Source organism: Sinohyriopsis cumingii, chromosome 14 (genome assembly GCF_028554795.1).
Source record: "Sinohyriopsis cumingii isolate HCF-2022 chromosome 14, ASM2855479v2, whole genome shotgun sequence".
Lineage (NCBI taxonomy): Eukaryota > Metazoa > Mollusca > Bivalvia > Unionida > Unionidae > Sinohyriopsis > Sinohyriopsis cumingii.
In genome coordinates this window covers 107,365,106-107,390,693 of record NC_142974.1, presented here as the reverse complement: position 1 = coordinate 107,390,693, position 25,588 = coordinate 107,365,106, and the positions used below count along the sequence as shown (strand labels likewise).

The window sequence follows — 25,588 nt, the reverse complement described above, 5'->3', positions numbered from 1 at the left end:
GTCTTGTGAACGGAGTTAAGGCTGACTAGTGGTAATTGTGTATTGACATAGTGAATGAACTCACATCTCTGCCGAGTGCGCCCGCTGTAAAATTTAGTTCTATGCTGTTTTATGGCTATTCACAATCACATTTGCATAATGATAAGTTGATTGCTTTCTATTTTTGTATATCGATTAGATCAATATAAGACACGCTTATGATTTATGCATGAAAGACGAAGTTAATTAAAATCTAAGCGAAATGAAATTAGTGGATCTGAAACTTTGACAAACGTTATTACAAGTCCTTGACACTAATGTAATTGTTGGAATACTGCTGCTACCACCAGCAGTAATACGTATATCTCGCCACTAACAAGCGAAACAAACACCTTTAAATGTGCATTACATAATAATAATTACCTGGTGTATCATGATTTAGTCTGAAAAATATTGTACCGTTGAAGTTATTGTTCGAGCCTTAGTAGCATAAAGCCTTATTGGTTAAGGCTCTATATACGGCTACTCAGGAAAACACTGGAGAAGAGTTTATCGGTCAAGGAGATGTGAACGACATTATCACTTTTCGAAGTCAGTATACATGCATATAGTTAAATTACAACACCATCTTTAGTTTGCTAATAGGTTATCTCTAAAAGCAAATTCATTTTTAAACCCAGACCGTCTATTTTGCTAGCTACTTACACATTACAGTGGCAGTTAGTAAGGTATATCAGTATCTAATTTCTGTTTTACACATGAATCGGTACATATAACTCAATTTACTGAAGTACAGAATTCTATATATTTTTGGAACTCAGCTGTAATATCGTACGCATTAATAACATGAAACCCATTCACCCAACCAAGTCCGACGTTGATATATTGCTCTCAGAATAGTTCACCAGGTATGTGTCGTCCAACATTATCCTGATTTCGATTAAGGTAGAGACTTTGGGGACGCCATTTTAAGGGTTTGGATTTGTTTGTAATCTCAAAGTGAAAAGCAGTTTTATTTTGTAATCTATATGTTAAAAAGGTTCGTGAATGAGCTCCGTCCTTATTAATCATTATATGCGTTTATGTTAAGCTCGTGTTAGGAAAAAAGATCGATTAATTCTATATGACTTAAGTAAGACGTTCTCATACTGGTACATATACCCTGAATATTACAATTGCTACACGTTGCGTCTAGCAGTAGACTGGTATTCAGTTTGTAAAACAAATAGTGGAAATCTTCTCTTATACATTATGGATGGATGCACACGAAATGATTTACACAGACGATACGACGAAGAACTCACGAAGATGGCTGAGTACATTGCAGCGGACAAACCCTCATACTAAGGAATTGCCGAGGTTTACTTGTAAATAAAGTACATGTATATAACAAACAAGTTATCATTGTCGGTTTCTAATTTCATGCACAAATATTATCACCACCACCACCAGTATCATCACAAAACGTCACTACTACGATACTGTCAGTAAAGGTATCAGTTGCCAACGCTATTATTGCCTCGTAAACAAAAGCACACTGACCATTAGTAGTTGTGACTATGTTTTGATCATACGCCAAAAGGTGACTTGAATTTAATACTAGAAACAGCGGCAACAGTACGGTGGTGGACGTTTTGGTCAGAGAAGAAGGAGAAAAATAAGAAAAGGTAACATGAGGATTTCAGCTAACAGTAGTTGTAACTGCTGGCTTGACAAATAGAGAGAAGAAAAAAATATATGCAAATACTCGGATTCTTTAAGTCAGATAAATAACTAAAACATTTATGTAAAACCGGGGAGTCTTAGATTACTGAAGTAAAATAAATAAACTTAAAAGATATTCATGCAAACATTGGATTCTTGGAAGACTAAAGTCAAATAAATAAACTGAAAAACAACAATACAATCATGTGTGTTTTAAATTATTGAAAACAAATAAATAAACAAAAAGATATCAACGTAAAATTGAAGTTTGTGATGAAATTTGTATCCTTGTTCATTTTTCCTTCCTATTCCAAATTCTGTGCATTTACCGTCCGCATTGGCTTGAACAAACCACATGAACGAGATACACATATCGCAAACCTTGATGCTATAAAAGGCGATGGGTTAATATTTTGCATGAATGCAAGGAGACGTGTAAGGTAACCTATTCGTAGCGTAGTACAAATTAGACAGGTAAGGCAACCTGTGTGTAACCTAGCTCATTGTTATTCGCTTAAGAATCCTCTAAACTGATGGGTTGGCTTCTTGTAGCAATTAGATTCGCCGGTAAAAGACGGGACAAACCAGATAGCAAACGAATTTGGTAGGCCCATGTAAGATCCTTGATCTAGTTTTAGTCTCGAAGTGAAGAGCAATATTATTTTTTCAACAGAGGCCCAGGTGTCCTAGTGGTATGGGGTGTTCATATTTACAGATTACCGACATATCACCTCAGTATGCGTGAGTTCGAGTCTCAGGCTCGGCCAGCGTGGGTATGTGAAGAAGCTTGCCAGTAACTTCCTGTGGGCTATGTGGTTCTTTCCGGGATGTTTACGGGTTCTTCTTCTACCATATAAATTGGCCGTCATGTATACCTAATAATTTGCTGTAAAATGAAGCTAAACCTTAAACCATAAACAATAAAAACTACGTGTTAAACATCGTCACTGTGACTCAAGTCTGAATAATGTCTACTCTGTCCAAACATTACTTTTAAATCCATCCTTTCAAATGAGTCCCGTCTTAATCCATATCTGTGTTTGATTATATTAACATTGTGCTAATGTAACTATTCATTACTTTTAAAGGACGTAACTAAAATGTTCACATGCTGTTACATTTGTCCTAAATATTATGTTTCGTACACGTTCCATTAAGCTGTAGGCTGTTGTTCTATTTGTAAAACACAGTGTTAAGCATCTATTTACATTGTGAAAGGATGTGCACGAAATGACATATATGGTCAGTGCGATGCAAATGCATAAAGATTAATGCAAAATATTCAACGGATAAAATCCTCATATAGGAATTGAGATTTACCGATAAATAAATTATGTAGCGGACAGGTCTTGAAAGTTTCATGCAGATTGCAAATATTATCTGACATAAGACCTTACGATCCTGTCACGTTTGATAAGTCCGAGATATAGAGCTATACCGCGGCCTTGTGCTTGATCTCTAAATATTGCCCCGGGGTTATATTGAAATATCACAAGATTAGCATGACCCGCCAGACACTGGAAACTTGCGTTGGCGAAGGCGATAGGTCGCATCACTTAATAAAGTCTTGCCGTTATCACACCTATATGTTAAAGGTTTATTGAAGGATCAAAAGTAAGTCCACGGGTTTACGAGGCGTGTTCTTATCTGCCCAACGTTGACAAACAGCGAGAGGGACATCGTAAGATTAATTTAGTATTCGCCTGGAAAGGATTGCAGATCAAAAGGGTTTACTCCGAGAAAAAGAAGCCACTCGTAATTTGGCGGCAGAACTTGGAAGTGCATTCTAAGGAAAGACATTGCTTCAGAAAGGTCAGTAAGCTATTTGCTCCATTGTTGCAGATTATTACGGCATCATACTTTTAATTATTATTGTCTGTATGTACACGTAATTACTTTCATATATGCGTGAGTTTTAAGGTAAAGAAATGCGTCTGATTAATGTGATATTGTTTAGTATAACGGGATGAGGAATACGTACTGGTGTGATTGAATTTATTGCTACATTATGACGTTTGTTTTAACACACAAGAACGTATTGGTATTTCGATGTGAATGAATGCGTGACCGACGAAATTAATCAGCCATTATCTGATGATATGCTGTGTATAGTGTGAGATGAGAGGGCTAAGGGAAAAGACTGTACCGACCTTGTGTTTTCACAGAGAGCTTTTAGAGGACAGACACCTTTCGGTTCAATTGAGTCCCAAGTCTTCAAGGGTTTAGACGGAATTGAGGCTTTACTCAACAGAAGTGCAGTCGTGGGGGAGAAAGTGGAGACAGAGGAGAAGGAGTCTAGAGAAAGCCGAAGAGGACGAAAAGGAGCCTAGAGAAAGTCAATGAGGAGGAGAAGGAATTTTGAGAAAGGTCGGGGAGGAAGAGGAGAAGGAATTGAGAGAAATAAGAGAAAAAGGATACAAAAGAAGAGTAAAAATACTAGGGCAGGTGGAAATCAATCTCACAGTGCTAATCAAGTGATGCAATAGGCGTTTTTAGATGGGTTAAGAGGAAGGAGTGTAACTGGAAATTTGAGACATTTGATTATTGAATTGCTATTAAATTGTTATTCATTGAATTTCAACCCTTTGTTGTATATTTAACCATCTAACGGTCGGCATTGCTGACGGGGGGCTCTGAGCTTTATATCCATCTTTACTAAAGTTAACTTCCATCAAAATAGAGCCTGAGTGGGACTTCTATAATAGTTTAAATAAAATATTGGGAGCAGCCCAACCCAGCCATAATCTTCGTCCCAGACCCATATATAGTAAATTGTAGAAACAGCGGAGCAGCAATAGTCTTTGTCATAATCTTCGTCATTAGGGCGAGTAGCATCGTAGAAGTTGTTGTTATGGTGGTCGTAGTTTTTGGTGTAGGGGAACAAGATGAAGAGCGGGGGAAAGGGACTTCAACTCAAGGTAGTTTCATCTACTGGGCTGGCAAATAAAGAGAAATAAAAGATAGATGTAAGTACTGGGGTCGCTGAGGTCAACTAAATAGCAGAAGGACGTGCATGCAAGCTTTGGAATTGTGTTGTATTAACTGACCCCTCATTCATTCTTCCCCGTTCGCCTATTTTTTGTACATTACATGCTTGGATTTACTTGAACAAACCAAATGGAATAGGCATACATATTACAAGAGAAACATAAATTAGTCGCGTAAGGTAACCTATTCACGACCTATCTCGTTGAGCAAAGCTTATGACTTATAACATTCTATGCGGAGTTTGGTTGGATGGTTTATAGCAACGAGATTATGCACGGGGATCATACAAGCAATACATGGTGTACATTCATAAAGGTTAGAGTTTGATCGATTTATATAAATTTTGTACGTATCTGTCTTCTTTTTATGATTATAAATTACACAAAACACAGTTATATTACTTGTGTTCACAAAGAAGGGACTACTATCTAGTCAATGTATTCTGCAGGTATCAGTCTGACTAATCTCAAACACATGTTTACAACAACGGGAAACATTATCTAGTCAGTGTATGAAATGCTCATGGAATTACATTACTGGCGAGGGTATTTACGTACATGGATTTTGTTTAGAAGTTTGATCCTTGTCCTTTTCAGCACTTGTATAACATTATCACTGTATTAGGTTGACAATTCAATTCACTAGTCAACACGTTTTTAGTTACAGTCCATTGAAAAGACACGATGGCCACTGCAAGATCACAACAAGCTACTTTTAATCTGGTCTATGATGGGACACTTGAACTAAAAGGTCTAGAAACGGAAGGTATGTGATAGATAAGTCATACATAATAACCATGATGCTCTTTAGTAACTGTGAATACCCATATGTTGTATTCCTAAATGTACTGAGCTCAGTAGGTTGAAATTATATACCTGCGTCAATATTGTAATAAGCCTAAATCTAGAAGACAGATATTTGTTACTTAAGGTCTTATATATGAATTGAAATGTTTCGGCGAATTTCCAGTTAGCCCCATTGAATAACGTTAATACATAATAAGACATACTGCTTTAGCCTCTACTATGTCGAACTTACATTATTAGTATTATTCTCAGATTTGTTTTCTTCTTTCTATTGATGATAAAGTTACGGTATTAGTATGCATTTTAATATACTGTATTTATTTTGAAAAATAAGATACATTTTCAGTTGTGATATTTTTTAGAAGGTAACAATTATTACATGTTTCTTCGTTGTCGAACACGTCCAAGGCAGAGTTCTATCTGTATCAGTAAAATCTGCAGGACATTATTATATTTGTGACGGAATTTTGCTTTGTATTTGTGCAACAACACCATAAATATAAGGTCGAACCCATACTTGTATGCACCGTATTTCAGCTCCCAAAACCTGAAAACACGAATTTGTATTACTGATCAGTCATTCAACCAAATACAGTAGCGTAGTCCTGTCCTGATATTTGCATCCAATCATGCAACCCGCCATTGAGGTTTTGTTGGCGGGAGGTCATATGCCACAGTTATATTGACTGCTGTGTCAAGTTGCTATGGGGAATGTGTATACAATTGTATATTTTAACTTATTATGCATAGCTTCTCTGTGATAACACGATCTGCCCTAAAGATTAGATTAAGATAGCATGATACCCCAATGGTTAGATACAGCTAACATCATCCATCCTACTGTTTAGAAATATATAACATGATCCGCCTTAATGGTTAGACAGAGAAAACATGATCCGCCCTAATACTTCGGCACGTTGGAGTATCATTTAGAAGTAACGTTGAATTATTTTTCTATTTCACCTCGATAACACCACAAACCGAACAAAAACAACTGTGTTTAAAAAGAACGAAGCTACCGAAATTGTTTGCATAGTAATAACATCAATGATTCACATGTGTCTTCAAAATCCGCTAAAGACGAAACAACAGGGAGAAAAGTCCATTTTAAAATTATGTAAAAATTGTAAACTAGCAAGGAAAATAATGTCAGGTACATAGTAATACTTACCTTGTCAAAACCATGACGTATACAAAATATAAACATATTTTATATACAGTTGTAAAGTAATTATATACAACAACATAATACTCTTATAATTATATATGACGTACAGTATTAAAGTAATTTAAGATTTGTCCAATAATCTCTAAGTATGGCATGATAGTCTGTGAGCGCGTGTGTGTGCGTGATTTAGATTGTCCGTAACATAAGCATTAGAACTGTGCATACAGTGTCATTGATATGGAGATTAGAACCGTTCATACAATGTATACATGGGCATTAAAACTGTGAATAAAGTGTCAGTGACATGTGCATTAGAACCATGCATACAGTGTCCGTGACATGGACTTTAGAAGTGAAGACTCTTGTCAACCAAATAACTAAATCTGTCACGCAATCCTCACCCTTTAGCTTTATATCTCTCATTCCATTGCATGGAGACATAAGTTCTTATATTCATGCCTGGTAAAATATTCATCGATATTTTAAGTTGACTTTGCATCATTGTCATTTCCCCATCCCATAATAAACACTAGTTAATATTTTTTGTAAACCTTTCTCTTAGGATTACTCTAACAGTTATCGTTATATTGATTTGACAATGACGGTTATTGACTCTTTAATGCATAAGAATGTTTAATTTATTGTGATTAGAAATCCACCCTCCAATCCCGTGTACTGATGGTATTAGTGCACTTGAATCCGGATGTTACACACACACACAAATACACACATACAGAGTAAATCCAATACTCGAACTCTGATACAAAACTAAAACTTTCCCACATATTCTAGGTTTTGTGAACTTATTCAAGAGCGAATATATTTAAGAATTACACTGTGGTAATGCCAGAATTAAACAATCAGTAACGAAAAAGAAGACGTGAAAGAATTTTAAAAAAATCAAAGACTTGCATAATTGGTCAAATGCAAGCTTCAGGCGATACAAACAAAATGAGCACAGAAATACATCCCAACGTGCTTGGTGTAAGATATCAAAAAATGTACATCATTATGCTGCTGGTGATGATGTTTAAAGCTACATTATTATTATTATTATTATTATTATTATTATTAGAGAAAATGTAACAATATATTCACCATATTAATTTTATATAATATAATACACTATAGTGAAACTTATGAAACAGGAAAGCTCAGGATACCCTAATCCCCTTAAGAACAATATCTGTTTAGTCCCGAAATGTTTCTTCTATGATATGATTCTTTTGACCCCAGTAAACCGAAACCCCTCAACTCTGAACACCGAAAACATTTCGATTCAAATTTAAATTTTATACTTAAAGACACCCGTATAAAACTGAAATTCAGTTGAGACAGAAATATATTTAGCTCCTAAATTCTGACACACGCTGGAACAGATTAATTACCGTTAATATGTGCTGTAATGGTCTGAACTGTGTAATAAGGATCCGGAAAATGACCCCAGGTGCACGCGTTTAAATAACACACATCACGTGTGCCGACACAGATTAAGGCTGACAATAGGCTAATTTGAAGTCTTTGCACCATACAAAACAGTAGACCTAAAAGGCTAATTACATGTATTAATAACTAAATGCTTGCAGGTAAGTCATTTAAGAGATAATATATTTATCGGCTGATTATCTAATTATGATTGATGCAGTCATTTGTATATCTGATTATTGCATAGTTCACTTGTTTTTAAATTAAATATCAGGGCTTTATTATCCAGGCATATGATCTCGCTTTTGATGCTTTGCCGACGGATACCGACAAATTAGTATTCTAGAAGTCTGATTCACGCAAACGATTTTTAATATAGAAAATTATTACATACGTGGATTTAAGTAACTATGACTGTCGTTTGACTTCCGTCAGAAAGTAATGTTTTGCGTACAGGGCAACGTGTGAAAAACTGAAACCACCTGTAATCCGCTCCGGTGGCCTAGTGGTTAGAGCGTCCGCCTCGGATGCGGGAGGTCGTGGGTTCGATCCCCGGCCGAGTCATACCAAAGACTTACAAAAATGGTACTAACAGCTGCCTCGCTTGGCGTTCAGCATTAAGAGGTTAGTGTTAGGATTGGTCGGCCTGGTGTCAGGATAATGTGACTGGGTGGGACATCATGCTACATGTCTGCGGCATGATGCCCCAGTGCTAGACATCACTATAAACTGCCACATTGCAGACATAGTAGCGATATGACTGAAAAATTGTTAAAGCTACGTTAAAAAAAAATCAAAATCGCAAAGCACAGAAACCTCACTGTTTTACTGACATTAAAGGTCATTCTTCATAAATGCATGTATTTAAAATACAGAATAAAAACAACAGCTTTCTAAATTTTGTGCACTTTTACACACATGTACACTGATGGTTTCGTAATTACATTGTATTTCTGTCTCTCTCTCTGTCTCGTCACGTAAACTCGCTGAAAAAGACATTTTCACCTTTGCTAAAGCCTCATTAAACGGTAAACTTCTCAAAAGTATTGGGTCCCAAGGGTTTTCGGTTTCGGTGAGATTCGACGATCTCCAATGAAACGGGATTTAATATCTAGTTTGCTAATCGATCAAATCATTGTGTTAAAATGTATTGATCACATTTTTAAACAATAAAGTTACACGGAGATGCAGGCAGTCCTCTATTTTAATGTTAACGCTCTAACTATCGGGATTAGCATAGCTTACTTCAGCGCTATAACTCTTTCTATCAGGGTTCACTCTCGTTATATCAATTATAACAATCTTGCTATCAGGGTTGACGCAGCTTATTTCAAAGATAGCAAAGTTACTCTCAGGGATTACGCTGCTCATTTCAATGTCAAAGAATCTTGCCATGGGGATTTACGCTATATATTTCAATGTTAACAATCTTGCTATCAGAATTTACGCTGTATATTTCAATGTTAGCAATCTTGCTATCGCGATTGAGCAGCTTGTTTCAGTGACATCATCACTGAATGTAATGTGTCATGGCTGATCAAATCCCATAGCCCGACGACCCGGACAACTCATTGTCGAAGCCGAGCAAGTATCTTTTCAATGTAGGTGCTCCTGGTTTTAAGAACACCTCCTAAAGTCCCCTTCAAAGCATATAAGACTTGGTTAGCGCTTTAGAAATGTCCCCACAAAGCTGTTTTGAATACCCAATGGTTTAAATATTTAATATCAGTTTAGGTGATCTTTTTCCTCTGATTTTGCTCTGATGGTCCTGAACCTATAAATTTCCGGTTCCGTACTCATCTCCCTCCAAGTATGTTACCGACTGGGCGGCTTTCCTTCCCCTTCCACCCTTTCCTTGTCCTAATTAGTTGTGTATCTTGCGAGGAGTAATTTTTCTAGATAAACTAAGTGGCGTGTCTTTATATCTTATTGTTTCTATGGTTACTTTTGGCACACATGTTTCACATCGGTCAAGACTATATTTAACTTGAACCTGTCTATTTTACAATTGGCATATGCTTGTGTATACTTCTCGGTTCTCTTTCAGTGGAACCCTTATTATATATATATATATATATATATATATATATATATATATATATATATATACACAGAGTTTTATTAATATTTTTTCTTTCTATAATGCATGCATAAAGCTATAAAAAATAATTAAAACAAATACATAAATCTGAAAATTTAAATAAATAATCAAAAATCAACATAAAATAATAATATATTATATCTTGTTATATTATTGACAAATGTTCAATATTTCATCAGAACTCAATTTATATAGTAAAGAAGTATGGTGTGCATAATACTCATAATCAAGTATTTTATAAATAATTCATCTTCATGTATTGAGAATTAATTTAAAAATACACTTTTATTTGTTAACTTTTTATTATATTAGTTTATACTTTCACTAGTTAAATTATTCTATAAATTAGAATAACATAAAAATATTTTTAACTACTTGTAAACAGGGACCATAATTAAAAAATGATTCATGGATGTCGTATAGTGTTTTGGAATTTATATCTTTTGGATATACCGTATTAAGACGATGAATCCAATAGGTTTCCTTTAGCAGACTTCGATCTCAGAATCAGCTTTAACAATAGGTTGAAAGGAGAAATCTGGCAAAGTAAAGGAACTCTTGTTAAAATGAGATGAAAATGTTGTTCATACGTTTAGGTATGTGTTGACTGGTTTGTCCAATATATTGGACGCCACATTGTTTTGCATGTGATCAAATAAATAACATTTGATGTTGCACAATTTGTATCACAACGCATATTAAAAGTTTATTTGGTATTATTACTATTGAAGATGCATTTTCATTAATAAAATAACAGTGTGAACATCTATTACATTTAGTTCATAATCTTTTTACATATGACGTTTTTCTAATTTAGAATTGATTAGGTATTCTTTAAGATTTTTAGTCCTTTTATAATCAAGTGTGGGTTTGCTTTCTTGTAGCGATTTAACACATGCTTTACATGATAATGTTAATACATCCCAATATTTATTGATAATCTTATCTATATTAGGCAAGTTGGATTACATTCAATAACAAAATGAATAATATTTTCATTTCTATTTTTGATTTTATATTGTAACGATTCAAAATGTGTAAGAGAAGACACTTTTTGGAAAGCAGTATTAATGCTGTCAATAGGGTAATTTCGATTTAGAAAAACTGATCTAACTCTGTCAAGGATGGCTTAAAAACAGCGTCTTCCGAAACAATTATTCTATATATTTTTGCTTAACTATATGGTATTCCGTTTTTACATGATTTGGGATGGTATGAAGAATATTCAACATATTGATGAATAGTCGTGTTGTTAACGTGAACCGTAAAGTAACGTCACTATTTTCATTTTTCACTACTTCTACGTCCAAAAAAAATACTTTAGTTTTAGACAGATTGAATGTAAATTTTATTGTTGGATGTAATTTGTTTAAACTGTCTACAAAATCATAAAGGTCTTCGAATGATAACCTCCAAATCATAAAGATATCGTCTAAAAATCTTAACCAAACATCTGGTTTTAATTTCCCCATAAGTAAAGATGCATAAGAAGTTGTCATAAGACTACGCATTGCTTTTACCATTTTCTGAAGATAGTTTGTATTACAAATTGAATACAAATTATTTTCGAGTGCAAATTTTATCAAATCACACGATCTTTTGATTATTTACGTGTATCTTCGTTTTCTTGAAGATGATATGTACACGCTTCGATACCACCATGGTGTAGTATATTTGTGTAGAGTGAAACCACATCAAGTGTAACAAGGAATGAATTTTCAGTTAGTTTCGGTAAAGATTTCAATCTGGTAATGAAATCAAAAGTATCTTTGACATATGAAGGTAGCAATTTCTTCAGTGGTTGTAAAATATGATCAATATGTTGCGATATATTATTTGTAATTGAGTTACATGTAGAAATAATGAGTCTACCTGGATATCGTAAGGTAGTGACTTATCAACCGTTTTATGTATTGTGGCTAAAATATAAAACTGGGTGCGTATTTTATTTGGGAAGATATCAAGTTCCATCATATATGTGTATATAGATTTGCTTATTTTTTTTTCTTTAATTTCTTCAGAAAGATTATAGGAATGTTTTGTATAATATTCGTCATCATTTAATTTTCTTTCTACTTCTTTAATATATTCCTCTTTATTCATTATTACCATGGTTTAGACGTATCAGGTTTTTAATAATAATACGTCTGTCTTGCGATAAGGTACGTAACGAATTTATTTCTTCTTTAGATATGTTTGTAAAATGTTTTCTTTTAGGACTGCTATCTAAAATTTCTTGTTTAGTTGCTTCAATATAAAAATCGAGATAAATATCTCTTCCACAACAAGTGTAAATGATGATTCTTTTTTACAGTAAAAGGGCGTATTTTGTAGACGAAAATTGCTTTCGTATTGAGAATTTGTACATGATTGTGAGAAAAAATACTATAATTTTAACGCTCTTGTGTGTTTGAAAAATGATTCTGCTAACTTCATATTATCGTTCACTTTGGTTCTCGGACAATATGATAACCCCTTACCTAGAAGATTGTAATCACTATTAGTTAGAATTTGCTTAGAAAGGTTTAACACGGTTTCTTTTCCGCTTTCGATTTCCTCTTTTCTTTTCATTTCTTTCCTCCATCTGTTTTTGTTTTGTATTCTAATGAGTCTCCTATTCTTTCTTCTGTTTGTGCTGTCTGCAACAGATCCTTGAGGGTTTCCATTACTGTTTATATTGTTGCTCTTACGGATATGTAGGATTCCTGTGTAATTTTCGTCGCCCAATTTTTTTACTGCACCTGAATAGGTTGCCTTTGGTGTGCCTACGGCTATTAAGTTTTTTGCTTGATCATTTTTGGAATTGTTTTTGAATGGGTCTATTTATTTTTGTTCTGTGTGATTTGGTTGACAGGTAATTTGTGCTGTTGGAGATGTTTATTACATTTCGTTTTCATTTCTTGGTTGTTTTTTTTATTCCGTATGTGATTCTTAGTTACTGCTCGTCGTTTATTTTTAACATGATGAAGTTAATTTCCTCTGCCGATTTATTCGATTTGAACTCAGACTGATGAAACAATAAAGCAAAACCGGTCACACATCCTAGGTGTTGGTGTTGTTTACTATATATATATATATATATATATATATATATATATATATATATATATATATATATATATATATATATGTGTGTGTGTGTGTGTGTGTGTGTGTGTGTGTATCTATATTTCCCGTCACTTCGGTATCTGGTTGGTTGTTGATTCCGATGTGCAATAGTACTTTGTTGTGCTTTTCTTTGTTTTTGTTTGTTTACTTTTCGTCCACTTAGAGGGGCCCCTAGTGGCCGAGTGATCTAAAGCGCTCTCCGTTACGGATCACTGCCATCTCACCTCTGTATGCGTAGGTTCAAGTCTCAGATTCGGCCAAGGAGGGTATATGAGAAAGCTTGCCAGTAGTTTCTCGAGGGTAGGTGGTTCTTTCTGTGGATAACTCGGGTTCTTCCTCCACCATTAATACTGGCCGCCATGTAGAGCCTATAGTGTGCTGAAAAATAGCGTTAAACCCTACGACAAGAGCAATTCTTCTATTTGGAGGGTTGTTTTATGTTATGTCCAGTTTGTGGCGGCTGTTTGATTTTCTTCTCTAGTCGTCTTTCTGAATAAATTTGTGGGTGCCTCTCCAGCGTCTACGTTGTGTTCCTCGTCTTTCATCACCTTTTCCCGATTGGTTAAGTAGATCTATCTTTTCTGTCGGTTATTGTAGTTGTTCGCCATGTTCCATGGCTTTATGGAGTATTTCTTCATGTATGACTTGTCCTCTTTCCTCGTGTTGGACTAGCATTTCTTCTTGTGATAACGGAATGTTCGCTTCCCTTATTTCCGTCTCATTTTATTTTATGTTTTATTTTTCCACCTCAACCTGCTCTAATAAATATACTCTGTTTTCAACATGTTCCTCCATTGGATTTCAGGTCAGTTATCTCTCTCCTATTTTTCTCAACTGCTCTTCTAATGCTTTGTCTTTTCTATCACATTCCTTTTTCTTCTTTAGGTTTTCCTTTCCCATTCTTGTCTGCTCAATGGGGTGACATTTTTTCTTTTTCTCCGGGTGGCAATTTTGGTATAATCTTCTAACCTAGGTTCCATGGTGTTTCTCCTCCAGCTGCCACTTCCGCTTCTCTTTGTTTCTGTGTTTCTTTCTATGTTGTTACTACTTTTGGAAAAATTATTAATGTAACCGTATACATCTCCTGTCTGCATGTGCGGCACCGGCTGTGAATTATATGAGCTTCCAGTCCTCGTCATTCTTCCTTCCATTCATCCCTCCTTTTCCGGTCCTACAGTGTTTTCTATCATGCCCTTTATAACCACAATTTATGCAGCTTTTGTCGTATATCCGTTATACCATGATCTAATCAGGAAACCGTCCTGATTAAAAGCCGCTTTCAGTTTCTTAGCCAATTCCCGCTCTAAGTCTAGAATCCTACGTCCTGATGTTATTGTTGGTTCTGTCTAAAAATTGCCATCTTGGCACTTTTGATCTTTGCCTTGACTTTTATTTCAAATTTCGCAATTGTTGCTGCCAGAGGTATATCCAGGGGCATTTCTGATATCTGGACTTTAACCGTTTTTGATGTACTTTCTTGTCTAAACGGTGGTGGATCAGTAACTACTCCCATTTTCCCCTTGAAAGATAGTGGTCTTTTTACTAGCACCGTATCTTTTCCTTTATGATAGATAATATATACTCTGTATCTTGCAATACTCATACCTGTTATCATTTCACATAATACTCCTTTCTCTCTAACTAAATTTAATACTTGTCCCATCGTTGGTCTTTCCTTTTCGTCTTGTATGTTTGTAAAATCTATAGCCTGGACTCCATTTTTTCTTTACATCTTGTTCTTCTTCCATGTTGCCTCAAAATATTTCTCAGGCTCTTTCCGTGGCAAGATCATTTCATAATGCATACCTAGTGAACACAAAATGCCGTCCTCGTGTATCTGAGCCAAGCTCAATGTATGGAACCACTGTCCTTTTTAAATGAATACTATTTAAAGTTCCAGAGTTATGGACTATATTTCATATTCAAATAATGAATTTTTCTTGGTTCTTAAATGATTGCTTTGTTCGTGTCATATTGAAGACTTTTTTGTAGCTTGTACGAGACAACTTCTTTCCCTGTTTTGAAAAGTCCGTCAAGTCCATATTTTCATGCTTGAATCACTGTATGTACCACTAACTGGCTATTCGTGCCCTCGAGGAGTACCGTACGCTGGATTCTATCATTTTAATTTATTTAGTAACATCCTTTATCACACCGATAAGTCAGGTCATAATTGTTAACAAGTTCATGTAACAGTTTCATGTTCCCGCGTTCTATTACCGCTTGAATGCATTGTGGGCTAAGCCAAAAGGTAAAATCAAATCAAAGCCGGTATGATTAATTAGCAGTGTTTTAAGTGATTTTGTTGTACTGTGTCAATTCAGACATGATCAGAACACTGATTTTAATCAAGCTAGTCTGTTTAATTAAAATAATGAAAAGGAACTTTGCCAACATTATAGCTGGTTTCCTTAGTGATCTAATCAAATGCCACCAATGATTATACAGGGGAGTAGTGTCCACGTGCGATACTGCGTTTAAAGCGAATCAATTACGCTTATCAATGAGCGGTCTGTTTCCGTGTAAACGACAAATTGTTTGTTATGATCACTTCAGACGTAGCTGTGGCACAAACTGGTGTTTACTAAGTTAATAAAATGAGTTTACTTAAATTATTTCCCCATCAAATCTTGTAACACATCTAACATTGTCCAAATTATTATCCCATCCAAACTTGTGACACAGCTAACCTTGACCAAACACACATCCCATCCGATCTTGTAACACAACTAGCCTTGACCAAACCCTTATCTCATCTATTCTTGTAACACAACTAGCCTTGACCAAATTCTTATCCTATCCAAACTTGTAAGCAAATACACTGTAACTCTAAATACTACGATTGATGTTTTTGATGTGCAACTCGTGAAATATTAACATCATCTGTCCTAAACAAAAATGTGAAAATAATAAAATATAGTTTGTAGTCATTGTTATAATGTACAAGATTTCTCAAGCTATTTTTTCTTAACGTAAAAAGAAAATTATTGTTTGTTTCTAGGAACTAGAGTGTCTTTTTGTTAACATAAAAGTGGCCAATATCTGAATTATAGCTATGGTCAAGGGATATGGTATACATTTATGGGTTTGTTTTTTGCTTGTTTGTAAAGAAAAAAAAATCAGTAAAAAGCTGTGATTCAGAAATGCTCTAATGCTGAAAAGAATTCCACAAGTTTAAAATTTTGTAAAGTTCTGTAGGAACTCGAATCTTTTCTTTTAAAGAAGGAGTGGTCCAGGATTCGAGTGTTTTGAGTGGAGAATTTCTAGACACTGCATCAATGCGTTTCAAATTTACCTATGGATTAAACCTCGGGCAGCCCCACCCCTACCCCCTAAAATAAACGTAATATTTATTTTTAAAAAGTTTTAAAAGGACTATCAATTTTCTATCCATTCCTTTCACTCCATGCTTAATATCATGCAAATTCTCTGGGTGACGAGAAAGATTTAGATGAATATATTTTGGGAACTGCAATGTTCACGGAGGTACTAGGCACTTTCTGTTCAGTATCAAAATGAAAATGAAGGCATTTAGCACCTTTAAATCAAAGGAACATATGATTGTGCTTTTTACATATAAAACAACTATGGTTACACATGTTAGTAATTTAATGGGCGTACCTATAGTTTCTAAGTTAGGTGTAAATATCAAATTTCGTATGTCGTTATAAGTAAATATTTTATATCAAATAATGCTGAATATAAGAAAAATAAAATTTCCAATTTGTGGAACCGTACATATGTTTTATTTTTTGATAATATAAATTTAAAAATTACAAACATATCTGATGACTGGTAAATGAAAGTAAATGGCAGAGAAACTGTAACTAGCACAAGGAAATGAGAAAAAAATTCAAATTATTTGCAACGTTACTTAATATTATAATAATTAGGGAGAATATTCTAATATCTTGTTTTTCAGTGAAGATAGAAGGAAAAAAAAGAAAAATTACATTGTGTTGCAAAAAAAAAAAAAAAATGAGAAAAAATGTACTCGACAGAAATATCGTCAATTATTGAATGTCGGGAACGTGTATGGAGTATCCAAATGTTCTACGATATGATGTAATGAGTTATGTAGCCACATACATTAGGCCATTTTCCTCCATTTCACATATTAGCGCAAGTTTGCGCACAAAATGTTGTCAAGTTTCAAGCGTAAGAAAACCTTTGGCGTTCCAAAAACACATCTCTGCTGCATGATGCCCCAGTTCTAGACATCACTATAGACTACCACACTGTAGACATCGTAGCGATAAGACTGAACAATTGTTAAAGCTACGTTAAAAATCCAAATCAAACAATACACACTTTTGTAACACAGATTACCCCACCCCATTCAATCACAATGTATCTTATAGTTCTTGGGGAAGACACGCTAATCAAGCTGTCTGAGGATTAAATAAATAAGTGTATATGGAATTTATATTACATACCCGCACTCCCACTCTAATTCTCTCTTAAATATTTTATAAATATAGGTTACAATTACAAGACACTCACGTAGTGACAAAGAGCAATCAAAATACATCCAAAGGTTTGTTTTACTTGCATCTGCTGGGCCTTATAGCTATATAACAACAAATCAGCCCAAACAAAATATTTAGCAAAATGTACAGATGGTTTTGTAAACAAAAAGTGTATTGACCTTTATTTCGCTACATGATATAATTTTCCCGAGACAAACAAATATGCTTAATGTAATAAAGAAGAATGAGAGAAACGTTGGTTTTTACGCACATGTTGATCTCTGCTCAAAAGGCATCCCTGGAAACAATTTCCAAATGCATAATAAATATAGTCTCAGCTATAGTCTCAGTTAAAAGCTCTCTCCGATCCCGAAAAGAACAACAAAAAAAAAGGACAGGAAGGATACGACTAACCGTAACAACAACAACAACAAAAACATCAGCAAGAAAAACAACTGGAACTATTGTCCAAATAATCATCACAACAGCAACATTACGAAAATAACAGAACTAACGATCTTCCTACATGACTGAAATAACAACTACGACGACGACGACGACGATGATGATAGTAATCTTTTGGTGGCAATGAACATATGTCATGCCGCTTGTTACGATTAAGTTGATGATAAACTTGATGATGATGATGAAAATGACGATGATGCTGCCATTTATTTAAAAGGATCCTCAACCATTATTTCGATACCCACACGTAAATCTAAAATTCCAATTATTTGTTCTTGTTAAAATGTACAATCCAACCTATGAACAAACATTCACTGTAAGTTACACCTGACAACCCCATGGCCTTGGCCTTCGATTGTAGTGGGATTAATCGTCAGAAAAATGCAGTAATATGCCACTAGACAAAATCACACCTTTAATAAATGCAGCACACTCAGTTTTAGAACATTAGATTGCATTTGGTGCACATCGTGTCATCTGTTGCATAAATTGAAAATTTTGTTTAAATACGTTATTTAAATAACTCACGAATTCTTGTCTTGTGGCGTTGGAACGCAGGCCTTTAGATGTTATAAGGTTGAATGCTCACGCGTCACTATATACCAGCGACGTCACAATGAAGCCGAAATATAGAATGGTACTCTGTCGTACATTTACATTATGTTAGGAAAGAAACGAAACCATGACCTTTCCTAATTCAAAAAGTTCACGGATACTGCCACTAATTAATTTTACTGCATATTCTTTACATGTGTTTCTCAGTACTGAACTTTACAACGTGTGACAATGAATACAAATCATATGTAAAATACTTTCAAAGATGACTTCACGGTGAAGTTCTTGTCAAAGGTTCACCTGCATTTTTTTTGAGAACCTGGACTGTAAACAGAGCAACATGTAAATATAACACAGATTTCACTTCCGGATCATCACCAAGGCCTTATTACTCACTGTGCACTGTCACCGAAATACACACGGACAACCACACTCTGAGCTCATATTCTCAAGAATAAACAATTACCTTTAAATCCCTACCAAAAATACATAAATCTAACTCTTCTATCACCACCAAAATAAGAGAAGTAAAATGATCTAAAAACAGAATAGAACTACATCCGTGGGTACTGAACCGAAACTGTTAATTGTGACCTGATTCCTAACGTAAAGAAAATGGCCAATTTGCGGAATGATTTCGGATTTTCTATGAACTGATTTAAATCAAATAATTGTTTTTAATGTATTTGGAAATAATAAGTGAGACTTAAATCTAATATTGCAACGTTTAATGTTTTAATTGTTTTATTATGCTAATGTGTTTAAACGTCATGCAGCGCTGGAACACTTGATACAAGAAATGGCGTTCGGGATGGAAATCATATATGTTCTGTGATAATTTATTTTAATAACAATAGCTTGTTAACACATTGCAAGTGCTGCATTTAACCTGTAATGTATTGCAGCACACAAGCTGTTTTACCTAAGAACTTCCTTTTGTTTTATGCAACCACCAACACCCAAACTTTAAAACAATGAACATTTCTTGTGAGACATCTGCGTTGAAAGACCACCTGCCTTGAGAGACTAGGTCTCGTGGTACATATTTGTTATATAGTAGTATTATCTGTCTCGATAGACCACCTGTCTTGAAAGATCATTAGATTTCTGGCAGAAGGGGTGGTCTTTCAAGACAGGTTCTACTGTACAAAGAGACATATATAATGTTCAAAAATCCCTTGAAGTCACAAGATCAAGGGATTAAAATAAGGGGTACTTTACATATTTTGTTGCTGTTGTGTACAAATAATAATATTCCAAAGTTGTCCTGACACAATTCATTTACAAAATGATATTTCAGTGTAAAAGTCCATATTGCCTTGCTAGGGTTAGCTGTGCAAACATATTGATAATAATTTGCATGAATTATTCTGACATGGATTTCAAGATGAGGGCTTATTCATTTTATTTCTTAAATCCTTTTCAAACTTTGACTGACAAAATATGGAGAATTTACATAATCACAAATTACAAAAAGTAGCTTAAGTCTTTTTTATTGACTGTAAGCAGACACTGGACCACCTTAATGAGATACAGCTAGCGCCAAACGATATACAAATATGGCACATATAATGTAGACCCTAGTGACGGTGTAGTTATATTACCTGTGAAGGGGGAGCATACTAAAGTGTAACTGTGCTCTATTTAAACACAGTTGTATTCCCTGCGAATGGGTTGTGGTGGAGTTTGGGTTGCATACTACAGTGTAACAGGTCTCTATTCAAACACATAATGATATTCCCTGGGAAGAGGTGAGGGCAAACTGCAGTGTAACATTGCTCTATTCAAACTGTCCCATTTATGTTACCTGTGAAGGTGGGTGGGGTGCATACTACAGTGTAACAGTACTCTATTCAAACATAGTCACAGAGTTATATTCCCTGTGAAGGAGAAAGTATACTACAGTGGAACAGCATTCTGTTCAAACAGTCACAGATTCATCAGACGTTAATCCATGGTTCATTTAAAGAAACAAAGACCAATGTGATGGTACATTCATATTCCCTGGGAAGGTGGAGGATATTACAATAAATCACCACTCTACACAAACCTTGGTCAAAGGGAAATGGGAAAAACATGTTATTGTCCAGTCTAAGAAACAAAATAAGACAAATTCATTCATGAAAATAGCATGACCGTATATTTAGATTAAAGCTGGCAATGTAGGTGTATTTAGCACATGTTATCTGGAACTGTTAGATACTTTTACAACAGTATGGACTTGGGGTGGGGGCCTTTAGAATGTGCCCTTCTTTGCTAAAATATGTTGAAATTTAGTCCAATAAAGTAGACAAAACAGCGGAAACATCCGCAAATTCCTTCAATAAGATGTTGTTGTGGATTAAATGTCAGGAATATGATAATACTTTAAGTGCATTCAATCTAACAAGACTGTATAGCTCCTCTGGAACAAAAATCTAACAAATTCACAGTACAGTATTGGCAAGAGTTCTAAAAGGCACCATTTAACATAGGGGCTCGTACAATTATCAGAACATAGCACATGGCCTGAAGATAATGCCACAGTTGTGCTGAACCTAGTCACTAAATTGCTAAAGGCATTTAATATATGCAAATACGTCCAATGGTTATACAAATCTAAACGCATCTATGCGGTAAACAAATGTACAATTACTGACTAATGAAATAATGTTATCATATAAGCTGCTACCCACTTTACAATCATCAACCGATATAAGCATTCTAAATGTATGCATATTAGTGTGTCATTTGTTTACTATTTCCAGTTGAAGAATCACGAAGACAACAATAATTGTTTTTCTAGATGGTAGAGTTTCAAGTTTCAAGAGTCATACTTTTGTTCAAATAAATTCCACAAGATAAATAAAACAATGCCTGAGAATCATTTATAAATTTACTCTTTATTATTATAGCTATGTTCATAATATCCCCTTTTATTTTTCTTCTGCCATGGAGGAGTGGTGTCTTTTCTTGCATCTAAGATAAGGGATATTCCCTTTTCTCCCGATTCTTGCTTTCAGCCTTTGTTCATTGGATGGGTTTCTTAACATATGACTCCACTGTCAAACACTTGCTAGATTTTTATAACCAGAGGTAAATCTGTAACTACTCAAGGCCTTTCACCAAATTGTTGGCCATGCACAACACTATTTCCCTGTCCTCATGAATATGCAAATTTCACTAATATTGGTTTTGGTCCTTGTTTATACTCTAAATAGATTGATTCAACAAAGAAAGACCGGTGAGGTTATAAAAAAAATATTCACTGTTTTTGTAGTGCTAATTTAATTTAAGTATCCTTTCTTTAAGCTTTTATATTTTGTCTGTGGCTTGTGTGTCTTCCACTTGATTTATTATGTTCTCTCCATGTGCCTCTAAAAGAGATGTCTACTTTCTAGTTCGTGTATGGTTTCACAATGAAACTGCATGATGTACCTCATTAATTCACTTTTTTCACGTCATCAATATTGGAAGTTACTTTGACATCCTCTAGTTCATCTTTCATGTCATCAAACAGATTCGGGAATTTTTGGTCTATCCTATTAACTTTTCATTCAGTGATACTTTCAAATTTTGACCGTTTATTTTTTTCGGGGGGGGGGGGTAATCTCAACAAGCAATTCTCTTTTTTCTTATGTCAATATTGATTTCTTATTCCCCATTGAGGACCTCCGAAGTCTCGGTTGACCCACTTACCATGGAAGGATCTGTATTATTATGACCACTTTCACTCTATTGCCTCTGTTTGACAGTACTAATCACCCATCGATCAGCTGATCAACACAGAGCGAAACAGTCACAACATTTGCACTAGCCAACATTAAAATGGTATCATACTATATTCGTATCAATAATTATCTTGCAATCTGCTAGACGTAGCGTGACTACCATTTTCGAGTGCATTTATCATCACTTTCAAACACTGGACGTAGGATGATATCTTGCTACCCCAATAGAGTACCTTGGAACAAAACGGAAGTTAGTAGTCTAGTTATTGGTTATTGCTCTTGTAGAACAGGAGGTCTCAAGGTTACAACTGAAAGTGGGTGTGTATTAATGCGCCAAGACTCTGTATTGTAATCCGCATGAGTGTGAGGAACTTGTCACATGGCGTTTGATTCAGTAGCAAAGGACAAAATCTTTCATATAATTAGAAAACAAATCTACATTTACTGTCTTACCATGTGCATCATCTGACATGATTATGTTTGCTTGAATTATGTGTGTGATCATTTTTACTTAATATATGTGCATGTAAAACGTTTATCTCCTTGTCTTCTCGTTTTGACTGAAGTCTGAACACCTGAAATTTGAGCCTAATTTGGGTAGGTTCTGGTACTGTCGATAAGGACTTCATTAGAGGCAAAAATCAGCTGTTATATGTTCATGTATCTTTTATATTGTCACCTAGCAAGTAAGTACGTAGTTATACACGAATGACTCACGTGTTTTGATGAACTTGGGCTCAAATTAAACCCCAGGGCCTATTTCAGTTGCATATATTAATTTGTCTTTCCATGCACTCTTGGCGTATATATGGTTAAATGGCTGGTACCTCAATTAAGCAGGATCCAAACAGTTTAATAGAATTGGGATGGTTCCTGTGGTGACAATATGTTGCATACATTAATTAATTTGTTTTTTCGTGCGAACATTAGTTTATATGGTCATTACGTGATAATCTCAAAAGTTTCAAAATTTTGATACAGGGGTAGGGATTGAATACCTTGTAGGTGCCAGTTATATATGTAAATTTGCCTTTCCATGCCGAAAAGGTCTGTGGTATGGTTGTTAGTTTAGTGATCTCACGTGGTTTGTATTACTATTTGGTCCACATATCACATATGGCAATTCTCGTGAGTTACTTGAAATTTATATAAAATTACAGCTACCCCATTAGCCTTAATTTACTCCGAGTAATTTAGTTTTATTACTTTTTAAACGTATTAGTTAGCAGTAACAGTAACAGCTGCAAAACATTATAAAATAACATATATAAGATACAAGAAATTAACATTATTTTAATACTATTTTATATTATTCTTATTAGTAGTAGTTCCAAAACATTATGAAATAGCAACTGTACTAGTAGTAATAATAATGCAAATAATTATGACCATCGTGTCGGTGGCTAAATTTCGACAATGGACTATTGTTTTAGGTCAGAAAGTGATCTACAGATGTTTTAAATTGTTTACTAAAAGTATATATGTCTGTATTTTGTGTATTCCTTATAATGATGTAAGCCACTTTCTTATCCACAGCCGGCCGTAAACCCGTCTACAGTGGCGGTTTGGTGATCGAAGACATGTTGCTGGTCATAGACTTCCATGCGAGGAATCTCCAGCTTTACAGTCGTTGTGATGGCGAACTGCTGTATACATCACGCAGACTGGAGTCATATCCCATGGGTGTCGGTCTTATTAGCAAGACAGAAGTAGGTGTGTGTCTGGAAGACAGCAAAATTGTAATCCTGTCATTTAAATCTATAGATGACGTAAAGCGGGTCAAAACATTAGATGTAAAGAAAGGATTTTATGCCTGTCATTCAGTGGCAGAATTGAATTCAAGCGACAAACTCATTGCTAGTGGTTTGAAATATGACGGCATGTTGTGTTGGGGCGTTATATCGATTACATATGGACTTGTAGAATCAACTCACAACATCTGTAAAGGGTATCGTAGTCACTTGGCCATCAAAGACAATACAGTTTACATCTCATGTTGGACTAATGACTCCACTGTTAGAGGTGTGTATGCATATGATATTTTTAATCCACACACACACAAGTTTCTGTATCAACATCAGGAATTAAAAACACCGGGGTCAGTAATTTCTGGAAGGGATTTCATTTTCGTTTGTGACACAAACTCTTACAGAATTCATCAGCTGACAAACAGTGGTCAACTAGTAACCACACACACAGTGTCAGCAAGGCTCGATGAAATATTCTTTGATGACCAGAATGGAGTTCTTTACATGACAAAGCAGTACAGTAATGAGATAACGGTATTCAGATTGGAGTATTTACATAAACCAGGTAATTCTATTTTATTTTACATCAACTTTTACATCACACGACAACGAAAACTACATACTTCATTTATTTAAATTTCCTAATTCACCTTTATGCTCCAAAATATGATTTAGGAATATTAGTCATAAATTTATTGCAAGACATGCATGTATAATAGATGTAAAATAAAATAAAATCAAATTGGAATAAATAATATTTATTATCACGAGTGTATGCAAATGTCTTCAATCTCGTCGTGCATGGACATATTTATTGATTTATTTTATAAATAAAATTAAAATTTAATACGTCAATATAATCAATTCTATTAATGAGTGATTTATAAATAATCTCCACATTGGTTTTCACTACACAATTTTCATAAAAAATATTAAATCTATATGGACAATGATAATGGCGGCTGGCGACACAAGTCGCATCATTATCAGTTCAGGCCAGTACATATTTTTTACAGAAGGTGGCGCTTTCATTGATAAATCTTTGCACTCAGCATGAGATTGTACGCGGCATTGAAAGCCGGTTAAGAACGGATCTTATTCATGGGTTAGCAACAACTAAAATTCCCAAGTATTTTGTGTGGATAACAGTCATGTTTATGGAACTGTTCTTTGATGACCTTGCAGTGTATATTTATCTAGGAAAAAAACACTAATCGGATAACAAGATACTAGCGTTATTTAGCTTGAAAAAACATGGTTTTCCTTTAATACCATTTTCGATATTCTACGGTATGTTATTCAAAGCGCGCCATAATTACTACGATCTGTTTGCATTTCCATTGGAGGCTGCAATGTCCTTAT

At 34.8% G+C, this 25,588-nt stretch overlaps 1 protein-coding gene across 4 annotated transcripts in view; it reads left to right on the top strand.

Annotated features, from left to right (window-relative positions):
* The window catches only part of LOC149784576 (uncharacterized), a 76,236-nt gene that overhangs the window by 37,093 nt on the left and 13,555 nt on the right, over positions 1–25,588 (top strand). For all 4 annotated transcript variants that reach the window (XM_089933290.1, XM_089933292.1, XM_089933289.1 and 1 more), the window contains 2 exons: positions 5,332–5,436; positions 24,015–24,791. In XM_089933290.1, the coding sequence (XP_089789416.1) occupies positions 5,355–5,436; positions 24,015–24,791 (859 nt within the window). In that variant the 5' untranslated portion in view covers positions 5,332–5,354. The remainder of the gene's footprint in view (positions 1–5,331; positions 5,437–24,014; positions 24,792–25,588) is intronic.